This window comes from Eublepharis macularius, chromosome 11, assembly GCF_028583425.1.
Source record: "Eublepharis macularius isolate TG4126 chromosome 11, MPM_Emac_v1.0, whole genome shotgun sequence".
In the NCBI taxonomy this organism is placed as follows: Eukaryota; Metazoa; Chordata; class Lepidosauria; order Squamata; family Eublepharidae; genus Eublepharis; species Eublepharis macularius.
Genome location: NC_072800.1, coordinates 12,553,534 through 12,572,056, shown reverse-complemented (window position 1 = coordinate 12,572,056; position 18,523 = coordinate 12,553,534). Strand labels below are relative to the sequence as shown.

The window sequence follows — 18,523 nt, the reverse complement described above, 5'->3', positions numbered from 1 at the left end:
AACTCTTTTGGTTTAATTTTAACCCATTGGTTTTGGTCCAACCTTTTGAAGCAACAGAAAATAACTCTGCCCCATCCTCTATGTGACCGTTATCATATCATGTCTCCTCTGCAGGTTAAACATACCCAACTCCTTCAACCTTTCCTCATAGGACTTGGTTTCCAGACCCCACACCATCTTTGCAGCCCTCCTTTGGACACGCTCCAACTTGTCAACATCCCTTTAAAACTGTGGTGCCCAAACTGAACACAGTACTCCAAATGAGGTCTAAACAGAGCAGAGTAAAGTGATACCATCTCCTCATGTGATCTGGACACTGTACTTCTGTTGATGCAGCCTAAAATCGCATTTGCCTTTTTAGCTACTGCATCATGCTGCTGATTCATGTTCGCTGTTTGATCTACTAAGACCCCTAGCTCCTTTTCACATGTGCTACTGCCGAGACAAGCCTCACCAGTCCTATTTTGATTTCCTATCTAAATACAGAGCTTTACATTTATCTATGTTGAAAACCATTTTGTTAGTTTTCGCCTGGTTTTCCAGCCTGTCAAGATCATTCGGAATCTTGATTCTGTCTTTGACTGTATTAGTTAAACCTCTCAAAAGAAGTGAGAAAAGTAACCTCTCCCAGCCTCTTAACTCCCCACAAACTATTCTCTGACTCTAGCCCCCAGCTGCTGATATGAGGGATAACAGTTCTTAGTATCATGGCCAACAGCCAGGCCAATGAATTCAAGGACAGAGATCAGGTGAATGGCTTATTCCAGTTAGTATATGGCTGACTCCGCACATGTTGGATAATGCACTTTAAATGCACTTTATCAATCGTTTGAGGTGGATTTTTTGTTCCGCGCACAAAAAAATCTGTTCCAAATGATCTATAAAGAGGATTGGAAGTGCATTATCCAACGTGTGCGGAAGCACTCAATGTTAACCAAACCTGTTTGCTCTACTTACAGCAAAGTTGCTCTGTGCTGCATAGTGTAAAGGTGTTGCTCCTTGGCTATCAGATGGAATGGTCCCAGACTTGTTTCTTTCTAAAAGAAGGTGGACAATCTGTGCATGACCTAAGAAGAGAACAAAATGACAGAAACTAGGACACATATTCATTATAGTATAATGATTATACCAAGCTAGGTGTCCCAGGTTTCTTCTCCCATCTTATCAGAGAAGATAACAAAGACACAATGGAAAATTGTCCAGCCATAGAAATTTTTAAGCAGAAGAAATTTGATTTAAATCTGATAACCAGTGAACGTAACATAATGGTAAAGCAAAACATGGTAATCTTGGGGCAAGTTTTAGTTGCTACATCAATCAGAACTTGGCAGAGATGCTAAAGTTAGCCTTCAGCTTTTGGTCCATGAGATCAACTGCAGTTTGCACACATAACAAATATCTTTGTACCTGAACTCAGCTTTGCCTCGCAAACTCTGTTAATTCCCTTCCCCTTATCTCCCTTTCCGGTGAGAACACAGAACTAAGGTTGTATGGCTAGCTCTCATTTATTCTTCCAGGCTTTCTCTGATCTGACAAACATAAATATGTGAAAAGTGGGATATTTCAAAGAGGTACAACCTTATTTGAAACTGCTATCTGATCTCTTTTTGAAACTGGTTTCAAGGTTACACACGTGCACGTAGTTGGGAGCTACAGCCTTGAAGGGAGCCTCCAAGCAGCTTTTCCTTCAGTCCGGTGTTTCTTGACAGTGATCCCCAGACCAAAGTGTGTACATGCCATGGCATAGATCTCAAGGCAAGGGGGGGGGCTATCCCTTTGGAGGAACCCTTTTCCTGCTCTCCCCTCCTCTAATGGTTGGGACCTGCTCGTCTCGGAAGGCAGTTCAGAACCACAGCCACAGTAACAGCCAGGCAGGTGGCACTTACAGGCTAGCAGGGGCTGCCTCTGAGTTTCTCTCTCCTATTGTGGACTCACACTCTGTTCCAGGAAATGGGCCAACTGAATTCAGATTGAAGTTGCGGCTGGCTTCAAAACTCAAACCAGCTACCACTACACCAAAATGATAAAACAACAAAATTGCCACCCTTGCCTGCTTTACTTCTCACTCATACTATCTTCTGTCTCTCTCTCTCTAAGGGCTAAACTAGTTGTGATGGCATCCTCGTGGCCTCCGCGAGGATACTGCCGTTTTAGAATCATAGAATCATAGAGTTGGAAGGGGCCAACTCTATGATTTTAAAGTCATTTAAAAATGCTGGGAGGGCCCAATCCCAATCAGGATTGCTGAACATGCTGAAAAATGCCGGAAAATGGGGTGAGGTCACTTCAGCGCTTGATAAGGCACGGGGGAAGAACAAGAATGCCTCAGCCTGCTGTGCTGTGGGCCTGCCAAGTCTAGCTTGGACCTAAATGCCCTTTTCCAATTCTCATCTCTTTCCTTCCCTGCTTCTAGTTCCACCCTCATAGAATTTTCTGTCACTTGTCTGCCCTTAAAGGCATTTTTCCTAGCCAAGTTTTTTGCAACATTTTCACAGGAAGTAGGCTCCCCAGTTTAGAAAAACCAAGTTCCGCCAGACTACCTGGCATCTGTGTCCAAATGGAATTTAGAAAATTTGCAATTTAGTATCTACCCAATAAAGCTGCCCAATGAAGCGGCGTTCGAAATAAGTTGTCATAGGAAGTCACGTTACAGCCTTCATAGGAAGTCAGCAAATCAACAACAGCCACGTTCCCATCAGCGACTGCAAAATGGAGAGGCGTCCGTCCTTCGTAGTCTTGCCAGTTTAAGAGAGACTCAGTGGGAGCAGCATCCTATTATACAAAAATTCCAGGCAAGTAAGGTACAGAGTTCTCTTTAAAAACATCAGTGTCCATACAACACTGATATTAAGCATTGATTCAGTAGCGCAACTGCAGGACAGCAACAAAGACAGGAACTTTTAACTGCTAGAGCACAGCTGTATCTATTCATCATCATATATGGCATGCAATGTGAATTGAAAAATCCACAGGGGGCGCCCAGAGGAACCTGCCAGACAAATCCTAAAATCAAAAATTAGCAAGAGCCTGCTTGCGGGGAGGGCGGAATATAAATATGATAAAATAAATAAAAATAAAATAAAAAAGACTTTGTAAAAAAAAAAGAAATCCAAAATGGGTCCAGTGATGTCCATGCATGCAGACACTGAAAAAAAGAACCACAGGGCTCCTTGCAGGCTGAGATATTGGGAGAATACCTCATAGGATCTCAGCCACCATTCTGGGATGCCTAGGCAACCCAAAAAACACCAGAACCCCCACAAGGGACAGTTTCACTGTAAGGACATTTTTTATATCAGGCCCCTGTGGATGGAGACCTGTAAAATGTACAGGACTTTTTGTGGAGCATTTTGCAAAGAAAATCACTTGCATCCACTGCAACTCGGGCCAAACTGTAAGTGATAGTGGTGGCCACAGTTCTATCCCGGAGCTGCCAACACCATTTCAGAAGCATTGGCATCCTTTTAAAATTGCTGCAAGGCCCTGAATCTGGAGCATGTGCACTGCGCCGCCATCCCAGGAGCTCTTCTCTCCCCCTCCTCCCTCCATTTCTAGTGCTCAAACAGCCCCTCATTGCTGCTGTGGCACCTGAAAGGGTGTAGGGGGAGAAACAACATGCGCTCTCCAAATCAGGGCCTTGCAGTAATTTTAAAAGAGCTACAAATGCTTCTAAAATGGCACTGGTGACCACTGGATGGACCCGTGGCCTCTGTCACTGTCATTTGTAGTTTAAGTGACTATTATTTTAACAGTAAGTCTCACCAAAATGCATCTGACGGTGTGAACAGCGCTTGGGTCCTTGTGGTTAGCTGCCCAATGAAGAGGGATTTTGCCTTCAACATCTGGGATGCCAATATTAGAATCATGTTTGATTAAAAGTTTCACATGCTCTGGATTATTGTAATAAGCACTCCAGTGAAGAGCAGTTTGCTGGGGGAAAGGATAATACACAGATTTTATAAAAATATTCAAATGAAACACGCCTTTACGGTTTTTAAAAACTCTGACATTGTAACGTATTTCTTAGGACCTTTTAAATTAAATGATAAAACCTGTACCCGTTATTACACATTACATTAAACTTTTATAAATCTAAGGATAGTTCAGACAGAAGAAAAAGATATGTTTCCTGACATTTCTTTTTAATCTCTGGATGTGATCTTGAGGCTGAATCCTGTGGATCCATTGCACCAGCCAAAGGGCTGTCCTCTTGTGGAAGAAGTCTTCGGCCTGTTGCAAAACATTTGGAAGAGGGAAGACTCCCTGGGATGAAGGAAAGTGTCTTTGCTAGGCGAACAGATCTGCAAGATCCAGCCTATGATTTCAAATATACAGCATACAAAATCAGATAACGTTCAGATTCACTGGAATTACCCAAGGAAGTGGCTGCTGAAATACTGTGCATTAGGCGTGTGCGCTTCGGGTTTCTGATTCGGGTAAGATACCCGAATCGGACCCTATTTGTAAAGATTTGGGATTCCTGAATCAGGACCAGCATGGTGACCCTGATTCGGAAATCCTGAATCAAAGCTTCACCAAAGCATTCGGGTTGCTTTGGGAAGCTTCGGGGCAACTTTAAAGGGCCCCTTTCCTGACACTTTAAAGGGACCTGCCACTTGCAGGTCCCTTTAAAGGTCCTAAGATTTCAGAATCTGAAATCTGACAGCTGATAGTTTAAAGGGCCCCTTTCCTGCTGCTTGCAAGCTGATAGTTTAAAGGGATCCCCCCCTGCCGCCTGCCAGCTTGCAAGCGGCAGGAAAGGGGCCCTTTAAACTATCAGCTGTCAGGTGGCGGTGGGGGATCTCCCCCTGCCCCCTGCCAGCTGATAGTTTAAAGAGACCTTCTTAAACTGGCCCTTTAAAGGGCCAGGTAAGTGAGTTGGAGGGATGGGGGCTAAGTGGGGGGTGAGGGGTGCAGGTGGGTGCTGGCGGTGCTGGGAGAAAACCCAGCCCCCTGAATCACTTTGGAATGTTCTGAATCTTTACGGAGCATTCCGAAGCAATTCAAATACCCGAACCCGAAGGGGCTTGCCACTTCAGGTTTTGGGTATTTCCGAATGTTTTTTTGCTTCGGGTAAACCCGAAGCAGGAAACCCAAATATATTTGGGGTGTAAAAGAGGACATGATGTAGACGATATTTGGGGTGCACACCCCTATTGTGCATTCCCCATTTGACAGGGAAAATGAATGTTACACCCATATGCCAATCCTTCCTGAATCAACAGCCAATATATTTTCTTCAGCTAGATTCCTTAGTTGTAAAAATAACACAGAGAAGGTTCTTATACTGATTCCAGAAAAATGGCCAAGCTAAGACCAAATGGCCAAGCTAAAGGCATTGGACAGCTATTACGGAGAGGACGAGAAAATCTCCTTAGGTGCTTATGTTATTCAGTATAAAAAGAACAATGTAGAGATTACACAGGAAGTAGTGAGTGGTGTGGTACCCAGGCCATTCAGTGTTTTAAATATTTTTAACTACAGAAAAGAAATATCTATTCTGAGAACTGGAAATTTACTGGATAATTAAAAAAAATACAAGTTTTTGTACCTTATTTTTGTCCTGCGTATCAATCTCTCCTGGTGCCATATATTTTAACAACAAAGCTAAGCACTTTGGATTCTTGTGCCGGGTAGTTAAGTGCAAAGGAGTAATTCCTTCCAAATCCTTCTTCAACCACTTTGCTCTACGAGCGAGGAGAAGTTTCATAAAGCGATAATTTCCCTGGATAATTTAACAGAGCAGCAAAAGACAAAGGTTAATTTAAACGAGATAAGTATTATTAGTTATTAGTTTCACAACAGTCATTACAAGCAATAGTTGTGTTACGGGGGGTGCTTCCACTGGGGGGGAAGGACTTCAGTGCCTGTTTTAGTTTTTTAGATCTGCTTCTGAAATCTGAAATCCCTACACTGGCTGTACCAAGTGCCAGCCAGTCATCCAGACGGGCAAATTGAGCAGGCCAAATAGGCTACCATGACTGCCAAGCAGTTAGTGAACTTGGTGCTGTAGCCAATCAGAATGACAACACCTGATACTGGTAAATCTCTCCTTTGAATTGGAATCTTAGGAACTTCCCACGTGAAAGATGGATAGATAGTGAAAATACATCTCCCTGAGGTCAAGGACAGCAAACCAGGACCTTGGGGTAGCAGTTATGTTACCATGAGGAGTGTAATTGTTCTGAATTTCCATACATTAATAAACTTGTTAAGGTCCCTGAGGTGTAGGATTGGTTTGAAATCTCCATTCTTTTTGTCACCCAAAAAGAACCTGGAATAGAATCTGGAGTCATTCTCAGAAACATGCTGGATCGCCCCTTTGTTTAGCAAGGTTAGCCAACTCTGGTGAATTATTATCAGCAGCCCCAATAGAGAGAAACAGACATAGAATTTCATTATAGTTTATTTTATAGCCATTTTGTATCACTTTCAGTACCCAGACATCCCAGGCATCTGAGGGAATGTCCTTCATCTGGGCACAAAACAAGAGAGCCTCTTCCCAAAGACTACTGGCTGCTTCTCTTCTAGTCAGAAGAGTCGTTTCTCACCCTGGGTTTGCTCTTTAGAAAGATGGGCCTGCTGGCCCTGTCCTGGCTTGTGGACAACTTCCTCCTTTGTTGCTGATGATGAGGCCTGAAACGAGTGGTAGTAAGGATACGGCTGGTATTGCTCTATACTGATGTTGTTTTCCTGGAACTGGTTGACTGGTGAGCAGAAGCAGTATCCCATAAGACCTGGCAACCCCGTCTAGCAATCCTTTCTCGTTTGAGACAGGTACTCATCAAACATCTGTCCTTTGAACGACATATCAGCTCAACAATCTCTCAATCATAGGGAAGGCAATTGTCAATGGGTTCCCAGAGTACAAGTGCTGAAGGATTTTGTGCTTCAGTTTGGGCTCAGTCAAGGACACATCAATATCCAATGACTTCTCTATCTGCAACATCAGCTCGGCATATAACCTGAAGTCATCCGCTGGTGAAACAGGCTCTCTCTCCCCTATGTTCTCGTCAGGGGATGGATCTGACAGCATGCTCAGGCTCCAATCTGAGTTACCCATTTAGATCTTCAATTCCAAGAGAAGGAAGACTGTGGACGGACCCAGTAGGGAGAACGCTGTCGATGAGCCTTCAGGAGCACTGGACTGGAGATGGAGACAGACCCAATGGACTTTGGGCGGTAGACCTCTACCCAGTTAGTGCTGTTCGGTGGAGACATATAGTGTGGATACTATGCTGAACACCAGTGGAAACAGTATTCCCAATAGGATAAACACTTATGTCAGCTGCAAGCATGGCTGAACTAGTTTGCCATCCTCCAAGGAAGATGGGGAAGGCAACTTGGAACAAGCTGGAATGGTTCAAGGAATCTCTACAATCTCTTTTTTATTATTATTAATAGATTTTTATTGGATGGGTCAATATATAATCAAATTCAAGTACAAATACATTCCATTTCAATTTCCTTGTATATATTCCCCCACCCCCTCCCCTCCTCCCTTTTCAATAATGACTTCCAACAGCACTCCAAACCCCCGTTATTAATAATGCCTTATTTCTATACTAAAGTTGTTCTTTTCTTATTATTAGTAAAGATCTTAATTATATCTTATCTTACTTAATTTCTTTACAACCCCTCAAAAGACCATAATTGTCCCTTAACATCCCATTTCTTTTCCATGTATTTTTTCAACTTCTTCCAATCTTCCAAAAATGCTTCTGGATCTTGCTCCTTCAAATTTCTTGTTAGTTTGTCCATTTCAGCCATGTACAACAATTTCCTTGTCCATTCTTCAATTTCAGGTATTTCTTCTCTCTTCCAATACTAAGCATATATTATTCTAGCTGCTGATATCATATAATATAACAATATCTTATCATTTCTATCAACATCTTCCAAATGCAATGATAATAACAACATTTCTGGATTTTTTGCAACATTATAACAAAGTATCAAAGACATCTCAGTACATATTTTGGTCCAAAAGTCTCTAGCCTTACGACAAGTCCACCACATATGAAATAGAGAACCTTCATGCTCCTTACATTTCTAACACTTATTAGATAGCTGTTTGTTGGCTATGGCTAATTTTTTCGGTGTTAAGTACCATCCATATAACATTGTATAGCCATTCTCTCTAATACTGGTACATGTTGATATTTTTAAAGTATTTTTCCATAACTGTTCCCATGCTTCCATCGTTATTTCATTATTACAATTTATAGCCCACTTTACCATTTGTACCTTGACTGTTTCTTCTTCTGTAAGCCACTTCAATAATAATTTGTACATTTTAGAGATTATTTTACTATTATCTCCCAACAGTAATTCTTCTAGCTCTGAATTCTTAGTTCTAAAGCCTGTTTTTCTTTGATCTGAATCAAATAAGTCTTTGATTTGTCTATATTGCAACCAACCCTATTTGAATGGCAACTCCTCATTTGGTTTAAGCTTCAACTCATTATCTGTTACTTCTGTTACGTCTTTGAGGGTAAGCCATTCTTTTCCTTTATATTCTAAGTTTGGGTTGATCACCGGAATCTCTACCATCTCCAAGTCATCCATCGTTGCTTTGGGCTCAAGAGCTTTTGGGTGTAAAGAGGCCTTATGCTTGATCAAGTGCTTCAACTTTGTCCTCACTTTCTTTGGGGGGAGGGGGCTCCAAGGTGCTGAAAGCTGGCTTGCTAACCTTCGAGGATCCTGATCTCCTGAGTGTGGATCCAAGTAGTAACTGACTGGCATTGGAACTGAAGAGGGAGCCCTCATGTTAGCCAAACTGCCTCAAAGATTGGGAATTAATAGGCAATTGGCGTATATTAAGGGATCACAATCTGTGTATACCAGGGTCAGAGTTTCTGGAGCACGTACAACAAGAGAGGAGACTAATACTTAAATGAATCAAGGCTTTACTTAATAACGTTTGAGTATACAGAGTCCAAGAATCACACACACATTCAGTACAAGACTGGGAAACAAAGATGGGAAAAATATAGAGACGGTTGCATTAGCAGGAATATCGTTGTTGGGCAATATGCGCCTGTCCTGACGAGAAGCAGAGATTCAGCAGCAAGCAGAAAGCCTAGTGGGGTGCCTGCACTATACTAGGTGGGATGGGGGGAAAGGAGCGCATGACAGAGGGGAGCTGGGTAGTGGCGGGGACCTCAAGGGGTCCAAGCATCTCCCTTAAATAGCCAATTTCTATTCTGAGGTAGGACCCAGGGTGGGTTTCACGCCTTGTAAGTAGTTCTCTGGAAATTTAACAAAAGCAATTAATGTACCACTTTGTCAAGACACAAGGGATCTGGGATGGGTAATTTGAAAGCTAATGTTTTTCTTTGTGGGGGGCAGGAGGGAACGGGGGGGCAGATGGATAGGAAGTGATTGAGTTTTATGATGGTCCATGGCGACACTTCCCAAGGGGTGAAAGAATGGAGAGGAAGAGAGGATGAGGGAGAGATCTGCATTTTATGATAGTCCATGGCTTGATGGATGGATGGATTGTCTTGATGTGGGATTACCAGAGTCCGGAGGCGCCTTGCCTCCCGGCCTCTGCTTCTGGCATCTGCACATCAAAAGGTACAACCTGTAAACAGTTCGTGACAGCAGCACTGGCAGTTTATGGCTTGCAAAGGAAGCCATAGTTGTCCTTTCAAACTGTCTCGGAAACATGGCTTTTCTCTGTCTCTCTACTGGTCCCAGTTGCTGTAGGGATTTCAGCAGTGGCTGGCATCTTGGCAGCAGGCATGTTGATCTGGGCATGTTGTGGCTACTCCAGAGTGTTTTCAGGGAGGGTTGCTTGTAGGTACTGGCTAGGGGTTGCCCTGCCAGTCCCATGGAGTTCCCTCTACTTACATAGTATTGGCCTCAGTACCAGTGCACAGTTCATGTATAAAGTCCATGTCCAGGTTATGGGAGAGTGCTTTAGGCAACACTCACATCAGCTCCTCAGGGTCTCTGGGTCTTGAGTGTTGTTAAATCCAAGTCAGATCCTTCAGATGTGATGGCCCCAAAGCACTTGGGTGCAAAGTCCCTGACAGTGTCAGATCCAAGCATGCCGCAAGCTCTGGCAAGGCAGATGACTTAGCTAGTGGGCTGCTAGAGCTAGAGAGACCCCTCTCCCATAAGACCACTTTTAGTTGGGTGGCTCTCTTGGCATGGGCTTTTGGCATGAAGACAATGCCCGTCAGTCATAGCCATGTTTGTGCTGCATTGCGAGCACTTCTTGAATAAGGTTTTATTATCCATAATACTAAGAAAAATTTTCTTCTCTCGTTCATGTTGCTGCCAAAAGACAAATCAGGGAAGTTTAAAGTAGCTGTCAGAGCCCAGAATACCCAACCCCTAGGGAAGCAGGGGTGGCACAGGAGCATGGCCCAAAGGGCCAGAGCTAGGAAGAGAACCAGGTGGGGCAGCAGCAGCAAGGGGGGAACAGCCAGAAGAAAGGCCTGCCAGTCCCTTTGGAGCAAAGAACTTCACTGGGGTAAAGACCTCCTTGAGAGGAAATGCTTACTCAGGAGTAACAGCAAGGAATTAGAAACTAGGCATGGCCAGGGGAAGAGGGATAAAGGACCCCAGTTGGAGGCATTGAAGAGGCAGCTGACTGAAAGCTAGGAGAGAGCTGCAGGCAGGCTCGGGGCCTTTGCAGGCAGGAAGGTGACCTGCCTTCTGAAGCCTCAGGAAGACAACAGCCCTGGCCCAAGGGAGCAAGGAGGGGCTTTCCCCACCTAACTCAGGCAGCCAGGCCAACACCTAGCTTAACCCTGTTGGGAGGATGCAGAGGCCAGGAAAAGAGCCTAAGGAGGTAGAAGAAGGATTCAGATAGTGGCCGTAGCAGCAAGGCAGGAACAGGTGGCAATGAAAAGTTGTATGCTGGCTGGGCCACAGGGTGATGATTATCTGCTGAAGCCAGCAAAGTAAAACAACAAGCCATTAAAAGTACAAACTTCAGAGTTTGGGTGCATTTTGTTTCTGACCCCATGGAAAAAAGATGACCACTCTTCAGAGAACATGGCTCTGGGGGCTTCACAGCAAGGGTTAGTTGAAGTAAAGTGGGTTTATGGCTAGGATGGAAACCAGGATTCAGCTTGTAGAGTGCCACTCAGATTCCAGTTTGCCTTGACAAAGTCTGTTTTCGTACCTTACTCTACATTTGGGGACGACAGTGCCAAGGAACAAGCGAGCATGAAGCCGTAATATCTGCTTCCATGTAACCGTAGTTTAGGCATACTATGGTTAACAAATCAATGTCAAACAATCATTCAGATCCTGTGGTTGTTGTGGGTTTTCCGGGCTGTATAGCTGTGGTCTTGGCATTGTAGTTCCTGACGTTTTGCCAGCAGCTGTGACTGGCATCTTCAGAGGTGTAGCACCAAAAGACAGAGATCTCCTGAGTAGATATAAATTACCTGCCAACTTCTTTTCCACACTGTGACACTGAGAGATCTGTCTTTTGGTGCTACACCTCTGAAGATGCCAGTCACAGCTGCTGGCAAAACGTCAGGAACTACAATGCCAAGACCACGGCTATACAGCCCGGAAAACCCACAACAACCATCGTTCTCCGGCCGTGAAAGCCTTCGACAATTCAGATCCTGGTTTGAGGGACCCTAACTTAATATAGTTAGTGGATTACTTGCATTCAGAAAATTACACTAACCTTAGTTTAATTAAACCATCTTTTCAGTGATGACTGAATTGAACCATTGAATGAGAAGAAACTTATGTTTCAGCTGTTTGGCCCTGACTTATCATGGCTCCCAAGGGCATGTCCTGGGTTTCCTTTGCAAAGTTTCTAACTTTGGGTCTTTCCTAGGGAAGGCTCTTGGGCCACCTAGAGTTCTTCTAGGGAAGGTTCTTGGGCCACCTAGAGTTAGGAAATAGCCAGCTGCCCTTCACCCAACAACCTTATATGTAATGTCTTATTGCATTGTGCTCTGACTTTGTAATCCCACTGTTTGTTATGCTGTTCCTGTTGCATTGTTTTAAATTTTGTAATCCACCTTGAGTCTCAGCCAGAAAGATGGACTACAAATAATGTAAATAAGCACAAACTTTTACCTTCTATGACAGAGGAAGGAGATTTGGGTCCCATCTCAGCAGTGTTCTCAAGGGCAAAACTGTACAAGCTCGCATAGAAATGACAGCCTGCCACTTGATTCTGCTTGTGAAAGTAATATAGCAATAGGGTGGGCAGGAAGATGCCCTAAATCAGAAGCTGGGTGCCATTATATTTGAAAATCTGTATGATTTGGCTGGAAAGGTCATTTATTTATTTAAATTCAGATTACTTCTGAACCTCAGTATCCTTAAAAAAAAGGCCTTGAGATCCATTTAAGAGAGCTTTAATCTGGCCTTGTAATTTTTATGACATGTCAAAGGAGATGCATAGGTGGGAAGAGTGCAAGTTAGGCTGATTATGGCTGAAAAGGTATGTACAGCTATGGCACAAGTGCACAATTCATAGACATGACTGCAAGAAGTGTTGAAGACTTGGATCCTCAGATGTTATTTCCCTTTGGGATTGTGTCTTTGTCTCAAAGAAATACAGTGCAGTAGTTCAGAAGAACTTATGCTGAAGCTTGATGACATTTATTACTAAATTAAGCTGCCATATGAAGGAGGAGAGTTTTAACAAGATGACCTCCCCAAACTTACATCTGGATCTTCTACTTATCAACTGTCTAAGGTTCTAGAAGAGCAGCAGCAACACAGGTGACAATATGGGCCCTGATCCCAAGACTGTCATTCTTATAGTGAATGGTATACCCATGCCAGACTGTTATTCCTAAACAAAGAAAATCAGGAAATTAAGCGCTGAATCTGGAACATTATCTGAACACAATGAAGAGGACTTCATAATTTTAAAAAATGAACTGTGATTTGATACCAAAATATTATGGTAGAGAAATGGCGCCATCTTCTGAATCTATATTAGATTATTTTGGAAACCATGAGAATTTTTCTTAGATTTTCTGATATTATATTGCTCACTCAAAGTAGCCCATCATGTGAGTAGCTACTTGCACATACAGATTCTAGAAAACAACATACATACTGGGTCCTACTCCTTGGAAGCAAAATTCTTAGGTATGCAATTTGAAAATGGGGAAGAATTAGAACTGAGAAGGTGTCCTCCTAAATATGAACATGTTTCCATCCAAGATAAGTGCACAAGCAATGGACTGCTCCCCGATAAAACTATTATTTTTCCTGTATATAAAATTTCCCAAATTGTATCATTGCCGTAGAGACTTGCAAGGCAGTTTACAACATAAAGATAACAATCAGTAAACACATTTCAATTTGTCTTGACCAAAGTTTGACAAAGAAGAGATTCGCTGTATGTATTGCTTCGCAATATTCTGAAGTCTCATAATAACAATCCACAGGAAATAAGAGGCCTAGTTGTGTTCCCTAGAGGTGGGAATCTCCACCTCTCTTTGGTGTTTTAATGCCTGGTAAGAAACACCGATGTTGCATTGATAGGACAGTTATCTCAATAGCCTCCTCGCCCACAGACCATTAATGCATTGCTTTCTGTAATACACGTTTATTAAAGATTCAGGTTGAGTCATATAGTTTGTATAAGGTATATGAAGAAAACAAAATTTGTGGCAGACACATCTAATTTTCACACCAGTTTACCCCTCAGCACCAGCATGTGGGTAACAAGTGACAACCAGCAAAGCTTCCTCTAGGGTTCTGAATGCATGGCTATTAAGAAGCAAGGAAGTGGGAACTTGGAAGAGCGAAATCCAGCCCGCCTCCTCTGCTGGCTCACTGGGCTGCCCACTTGCTGGCTCACCCTTCTCAGCCCCCGAGGTCATCTCCATCACTGCCCTTCTGCAGTTCACGTGGCCGCAGGGAGGGGGATGGCAGGGGAAGCTCCTGCTCCTTTCTCCGCTCACCATCTGCCTGCCTGCCTGCCTGCCTGCCCTCCTCCTCCACTCTCCTCCGCCTCCTGAAGCCAGGCTGATAACAGTGCATTTTTGGTGATGTTCCTCCGTTTGGGGTGGACTTAACCCTCTCCTTCATTTAAAAAAAGTCCCATTTTTCTGCAAACCTCAGGAGTTGCTCAACTTTGTAGGAAGATGTCCTTTCTCTCTACATGGCCCCAATCTGCAGATTTAAGTATCCAAAAATGGGGACATTTTGAAAATCAGATATATTAATGCTAACTTTGGGAAATAACAATGAGATTCTTGATTTTAACAAAACCTCTTAAACTGAGCCAAATTATAGTTTCTGTTTATGGTCCTTATGGCTTGCAACAAAAACAACAAAATGCCATTTGACTGTAAACCTATGGTACATTGTAAACATTGTGGTATAATTGGAAATCAAGGATTTGCCAATAAAAAAGAACATATCTGAAAACCTGTTCTCCTGTCTACATAGATAATGTTCACAATATCGCTTAGAATTACAGAGTAAAAATTAAACATTTACTTTTAAATTCTATGGCACTTTTAAAATGCATTATAATAATTTTTTTAATTATTACCAAATACGTTTAATAATCAGTAAATGTGTCCTACAGTGCTTAGCAAGGTTTATTTGAAAAATCAGTTGAAATAAGTGGAAATGCTTTCACACACATGATTTGAAGATTGAGGTTGGTATGTAACTTCTAAGGGAAGCACGCATTCTTTTCCAAGAAGCACTACTGACAACTCTCTAGCTGAAAGCATTTCCCAGGGGGCGCATTTCGGCTCGAGCAGTAAGTTTCTTCCAGTTGCTCTCTTAGGAAAATATCCCATTACATCTTCTCAGTACATCATTTTCCCCAAAGGGAGTATTGGAAAAACCACTCCAAGAAGATTATTGTTGTTGTTTTCAATTTAGCCCACTATTTCTCTACATTTATATTATCTTCTTGTTTGTCATACTTTGTCTTCAATAGAGAAAAACCCAAACTTATTTCTAAGTACGGAAACCCTTTGTACAGATGAGATGCAATTTTTTTGGAATTTTTGTTTTCAATAAATAAAACTAGGAGGCCAAGACTACCTTTAATTGACTTCTGACTACATGATAATAAATTTGCGTAAACTGAGCTAATGTTTTGTGTTTGGCTTGGTTTTAGTTGTGACATCAGAAAAGAGTTTTTTGTTTTTTCAAAAAGTATTTTAAATTAATGACAGAATTTATCATTTCATCTTTAATTCAGAAAATCGTTTCATTCTGGGAATATTTATTCAATTTATTCAAATTCCTTAACTAGGTTTGATTTCAAAGTAAGCTATTATGCTGTTCAAGAGAAATTGTTCAAGAGACTGAATATATGATTAACAGAACATCCTTCTATAAGCTAATTATCCACAGATGGTCTCTTGTAGTTTAACATGTTTTAAAGTATTTTGGGGGGGGGGGGGTAATATGCCCCAATTCAAATAGTTTCCCTTCAAGTTTAGGGCATTTTCCCAGGAAGCAGAACATATTTTGCAAATATTTTTATCATCTTTGCTTTGTTGGCAATAGCATCCCTGCACTAAAGCCCCTACAATGTTACCTGTGACGAGCTACACCAGAAACTGCTGACTTTTCTGCTTCCATTACTGAGTCTTGAAAAGAGGATCTAGAATATTAAAATACTAGAAACATATCCCATTCATAAATAAAAGGGTGTAGGTTACAACAGTTCCCCACCGCCAACTTCTGTTGCCTCTGCTGTGCTGGATCTCAGATTTGCAACCAAGGGTTTTTTAAAAACACTGTGAGGATCAGAGATGATAGTCTACTTTTTAAAAAAGTCTAAATCTATAGGGCAAAGAAGTCCTGGGGCATGCCCAAAGCACTTAATTGGATTCTGGCCATCATTCTGACCACTCCCCCCGCTGAAAAACTGAGTTCAAATCTAGTAGCACCTTAAAGATCAACAAAATTTTCCAGTGTATAAGCTTCCATGAGTCAAAGCTTACTTCGTCAGATACCTGACAAAAACCCGAGATCTCTGCCATATTTAGTATGCATTTTTGCAAAATCTGAATTCAACACTGCCAACCTTCAAGTTGGCAATCAAAACAGCCATCAACCAAAGCTTGAAAGGTACATTGTATGCTAGCAAATTGGCTCAAGGTAGGAAGCCTGCAGGTTATAAGCCCTTCAGATATCACAAATTACCTAGGAAATGCTCAGCATTTCAAAACTCAATTTATATTAACAGGTAAAGGTGGTAGGGGGAAATGGAATTTCCCCTCCCCCATGATTTCTCCCAGGTTCCTGTGAATAATAATTATACTGATTTCAAAGATGCCAGCCACAGCTGCTGGCAAAACGTCAGGAACTACAATGCCAAGACCACGGCAATACAGCCCGGAAAACCCACAACAACCATCGTTCTCCGGCCGTGAAAGCCTTCGACAATACATCAATAATTATATTTCATAACAAAGGTGGGGCCCCCGTGCAAACAGCCAAATGTGAACAATTGGGCCAGTCGTGACTATTGCACAAGATTATGCAATCCTGAGGGAAACCCTGAAGTGTAATAATTTAGGGGTAATCACCTAAAGACAATAAAACAAAAACCAATTGAAATCTGGCACCCTTTGGGATGCATGAAAATTCTGGGGAGGAAGCAGCAGCGGCGGCAAGCAGGATGGGAAGGTGATAACGAGGAGGCAGGTGGTGATGGGGAAAGAGCCAAAGCTAACGAGGAGGAGGAGGAGGAAAATCGGATTTCCTTTTCCCTGTGATTCCTCTTAGGTCCTATAATAAATGACAACCTGAATAATAACTATCACCACAACAATCTGAAAAAAGTGTGGAAAGTTAATGTAATAATATTTTTATTATGAAGACAGTAAATGAGGAAATCTAAAAGATGATAATCAGAGCTAACAGCAACATGGAGGTATTTTTAAAATAGGTAAGACAAATGGAATGCCAACTCAGGAACACAGTAATTATTAAATGAAGTTGGCAAAAGTATAATCATTCAATATATATATATTCGTGATATCTATTTGGCAAAAAGCATCTGTATGATGTTTGAATTTTTTAATATATATTATCTGCAGCCAGATAGTAGTGGTTAAAATCAATTAACAGTTTATTGTTTGGGGGATAGGATGAGCTGAAACCAAGCAGCATTTAAGTCCAACTTTTAAAAAAGTTGAAACACGGTTATGAATTCATTTTTTATGAATGAAATGCCTTTTACTTTTGTGGACTATAAATGTAAACATAAATTTTCCTTACCAACTTACTTCTTGCGATGTTTAAAGGCAAAACCATTTATAAATGTCTTGTCCTACTATGTATGCTAGACCACAGAAACAGCTATGCCAGGAAAAGGGGAGGAGTTGCAAGGAATAGCAGGATAAGGGAAATCCCTTTTCACAATTAACACAAAGACTTCCTGCTCAGCACTAAGGCGTGTAATAAAGGCATTACTTGCAGTGACACAACTGCTTATGAGAGGCCATGGAAACATCTGCCAGGAGAACATTGTAGTATACAAGAGGAGTACCAATGAGAAACTGCATTTCCCCCCTTCTTGGTGACTCTGCCGCTGGCAATTGGCTCCACCCTCCCCACTCCGACCCTGGTTACCATTATCCCCTTCTGCCTATCAGCCTGGTTGCTATGTTCTCCTCTTCTTGGTTGCTGCCTCCTTTCCACCGCAAGTTTTCATGCATCCTTTGAGGTTGCTATATCATCTCAAAATGGCACCTTAGTGCCAGCAATTTGCTTTTGGGAATATCTCATTACTGGTAAGAGAGGGGGTGTGTGCTTTACCTCAAAATTACTTTTTTATTCAAAAGAATTCAGACTTTTCTGGAAAATCTGGGGATTAGCAGACTCTTTTCTGATAGTTGTTGCTGACCTCGTGCAGATATGGCTTTCCACATACTAAATTAATTCCCCAAATATTATATGGTATTGGGGTTTTTATTGATGTGGTAGATGAATTAATTGATCAACCACTAACGCAATTTCTTTGCAGAATATCTGGTATGCCAAACTGTGTCTCTGGGGCAGACCTCAGAGTGGAGTTAAATCAGAAATCTTTGAAGCTTTAGCATGGCAAAAATCATTTTTATTACACTGAAAGATGCTTATGATTAATCAGGGGCTGCTAAGTTTTATTAGAAAAGATCCATCATTGACCTCTTGGAAAAAGGTCATTGAAAATAGGTTTCAATTGCTGGGCTTTAACTCAAATAATGTATATGAGACAAAAGAAATCAATGTATTGTCGAAGGCTTTCACGGCCGGAGAACAATGGTTGTTGTGGGTTTTCCGGGCTGTATTGCCGTGGTCTTGGCATTGTAGTTCCTGACGCTTCGCCAGCAGCTGTGGCTGGCATCTTCAGAGGTGTAGCACCGAAAGACAGAGATCTCTCAGTGTCACAGTGTGGAGAAGATGTTGGCAGGTAATTTATATCTACTCAGGAAGGTGGGTTTGGGCTGAGTCATCCCGTAAGAGTTTCCCAGGGTGTGGAATGCTAATGGAGGGAGGCTTCACTGTATCCTGAGGAGGTTCAGCTGCTGGCAAAACGTCAGGAACTACAATG

At 42.1% G+C, this 18,523-nt stretch overlaps 1 protein-coding gene across 3 annotated transcripts in view; it reads right to left on the bottom strand.

Annotated features, from left to right (window-relative positions):
• INVS (inversin) overlaps positions 1–18,523 on the bottom strand; it is a 156,478-nt gene that overhangs the window by 89,527 nt on the left and 48,428 nt on the right. For all 3 annotated transcript variants that reach the window (XR_008597841.1, XM_054991580.1, XM_054991581.1), the window contains exons 4-7: positions 5,552–5,725; positions 3,763–3,930; positions 2,592–2,772; positions 958–1,067 (exon numbers count right to left, since the gene is read on the bottom strand). Coding sequence is in view for 2 of the 3 variants with exons in the window: in XM_054991580.1 (XP_054847555.1) it covers positions 958–1,067; positions 2,592–2,772; positions 3,763–3,930; positions 5,552–5,725 (633 nt within the window). In the remaining variant the exon portion in view is untranslated. The remainder of the gene's footprint in view (positions 1–957; positions 1,068–2,591; positions 2,773–3,762; positions 3,931–5,551; positions 5,726–18,523) is intronic.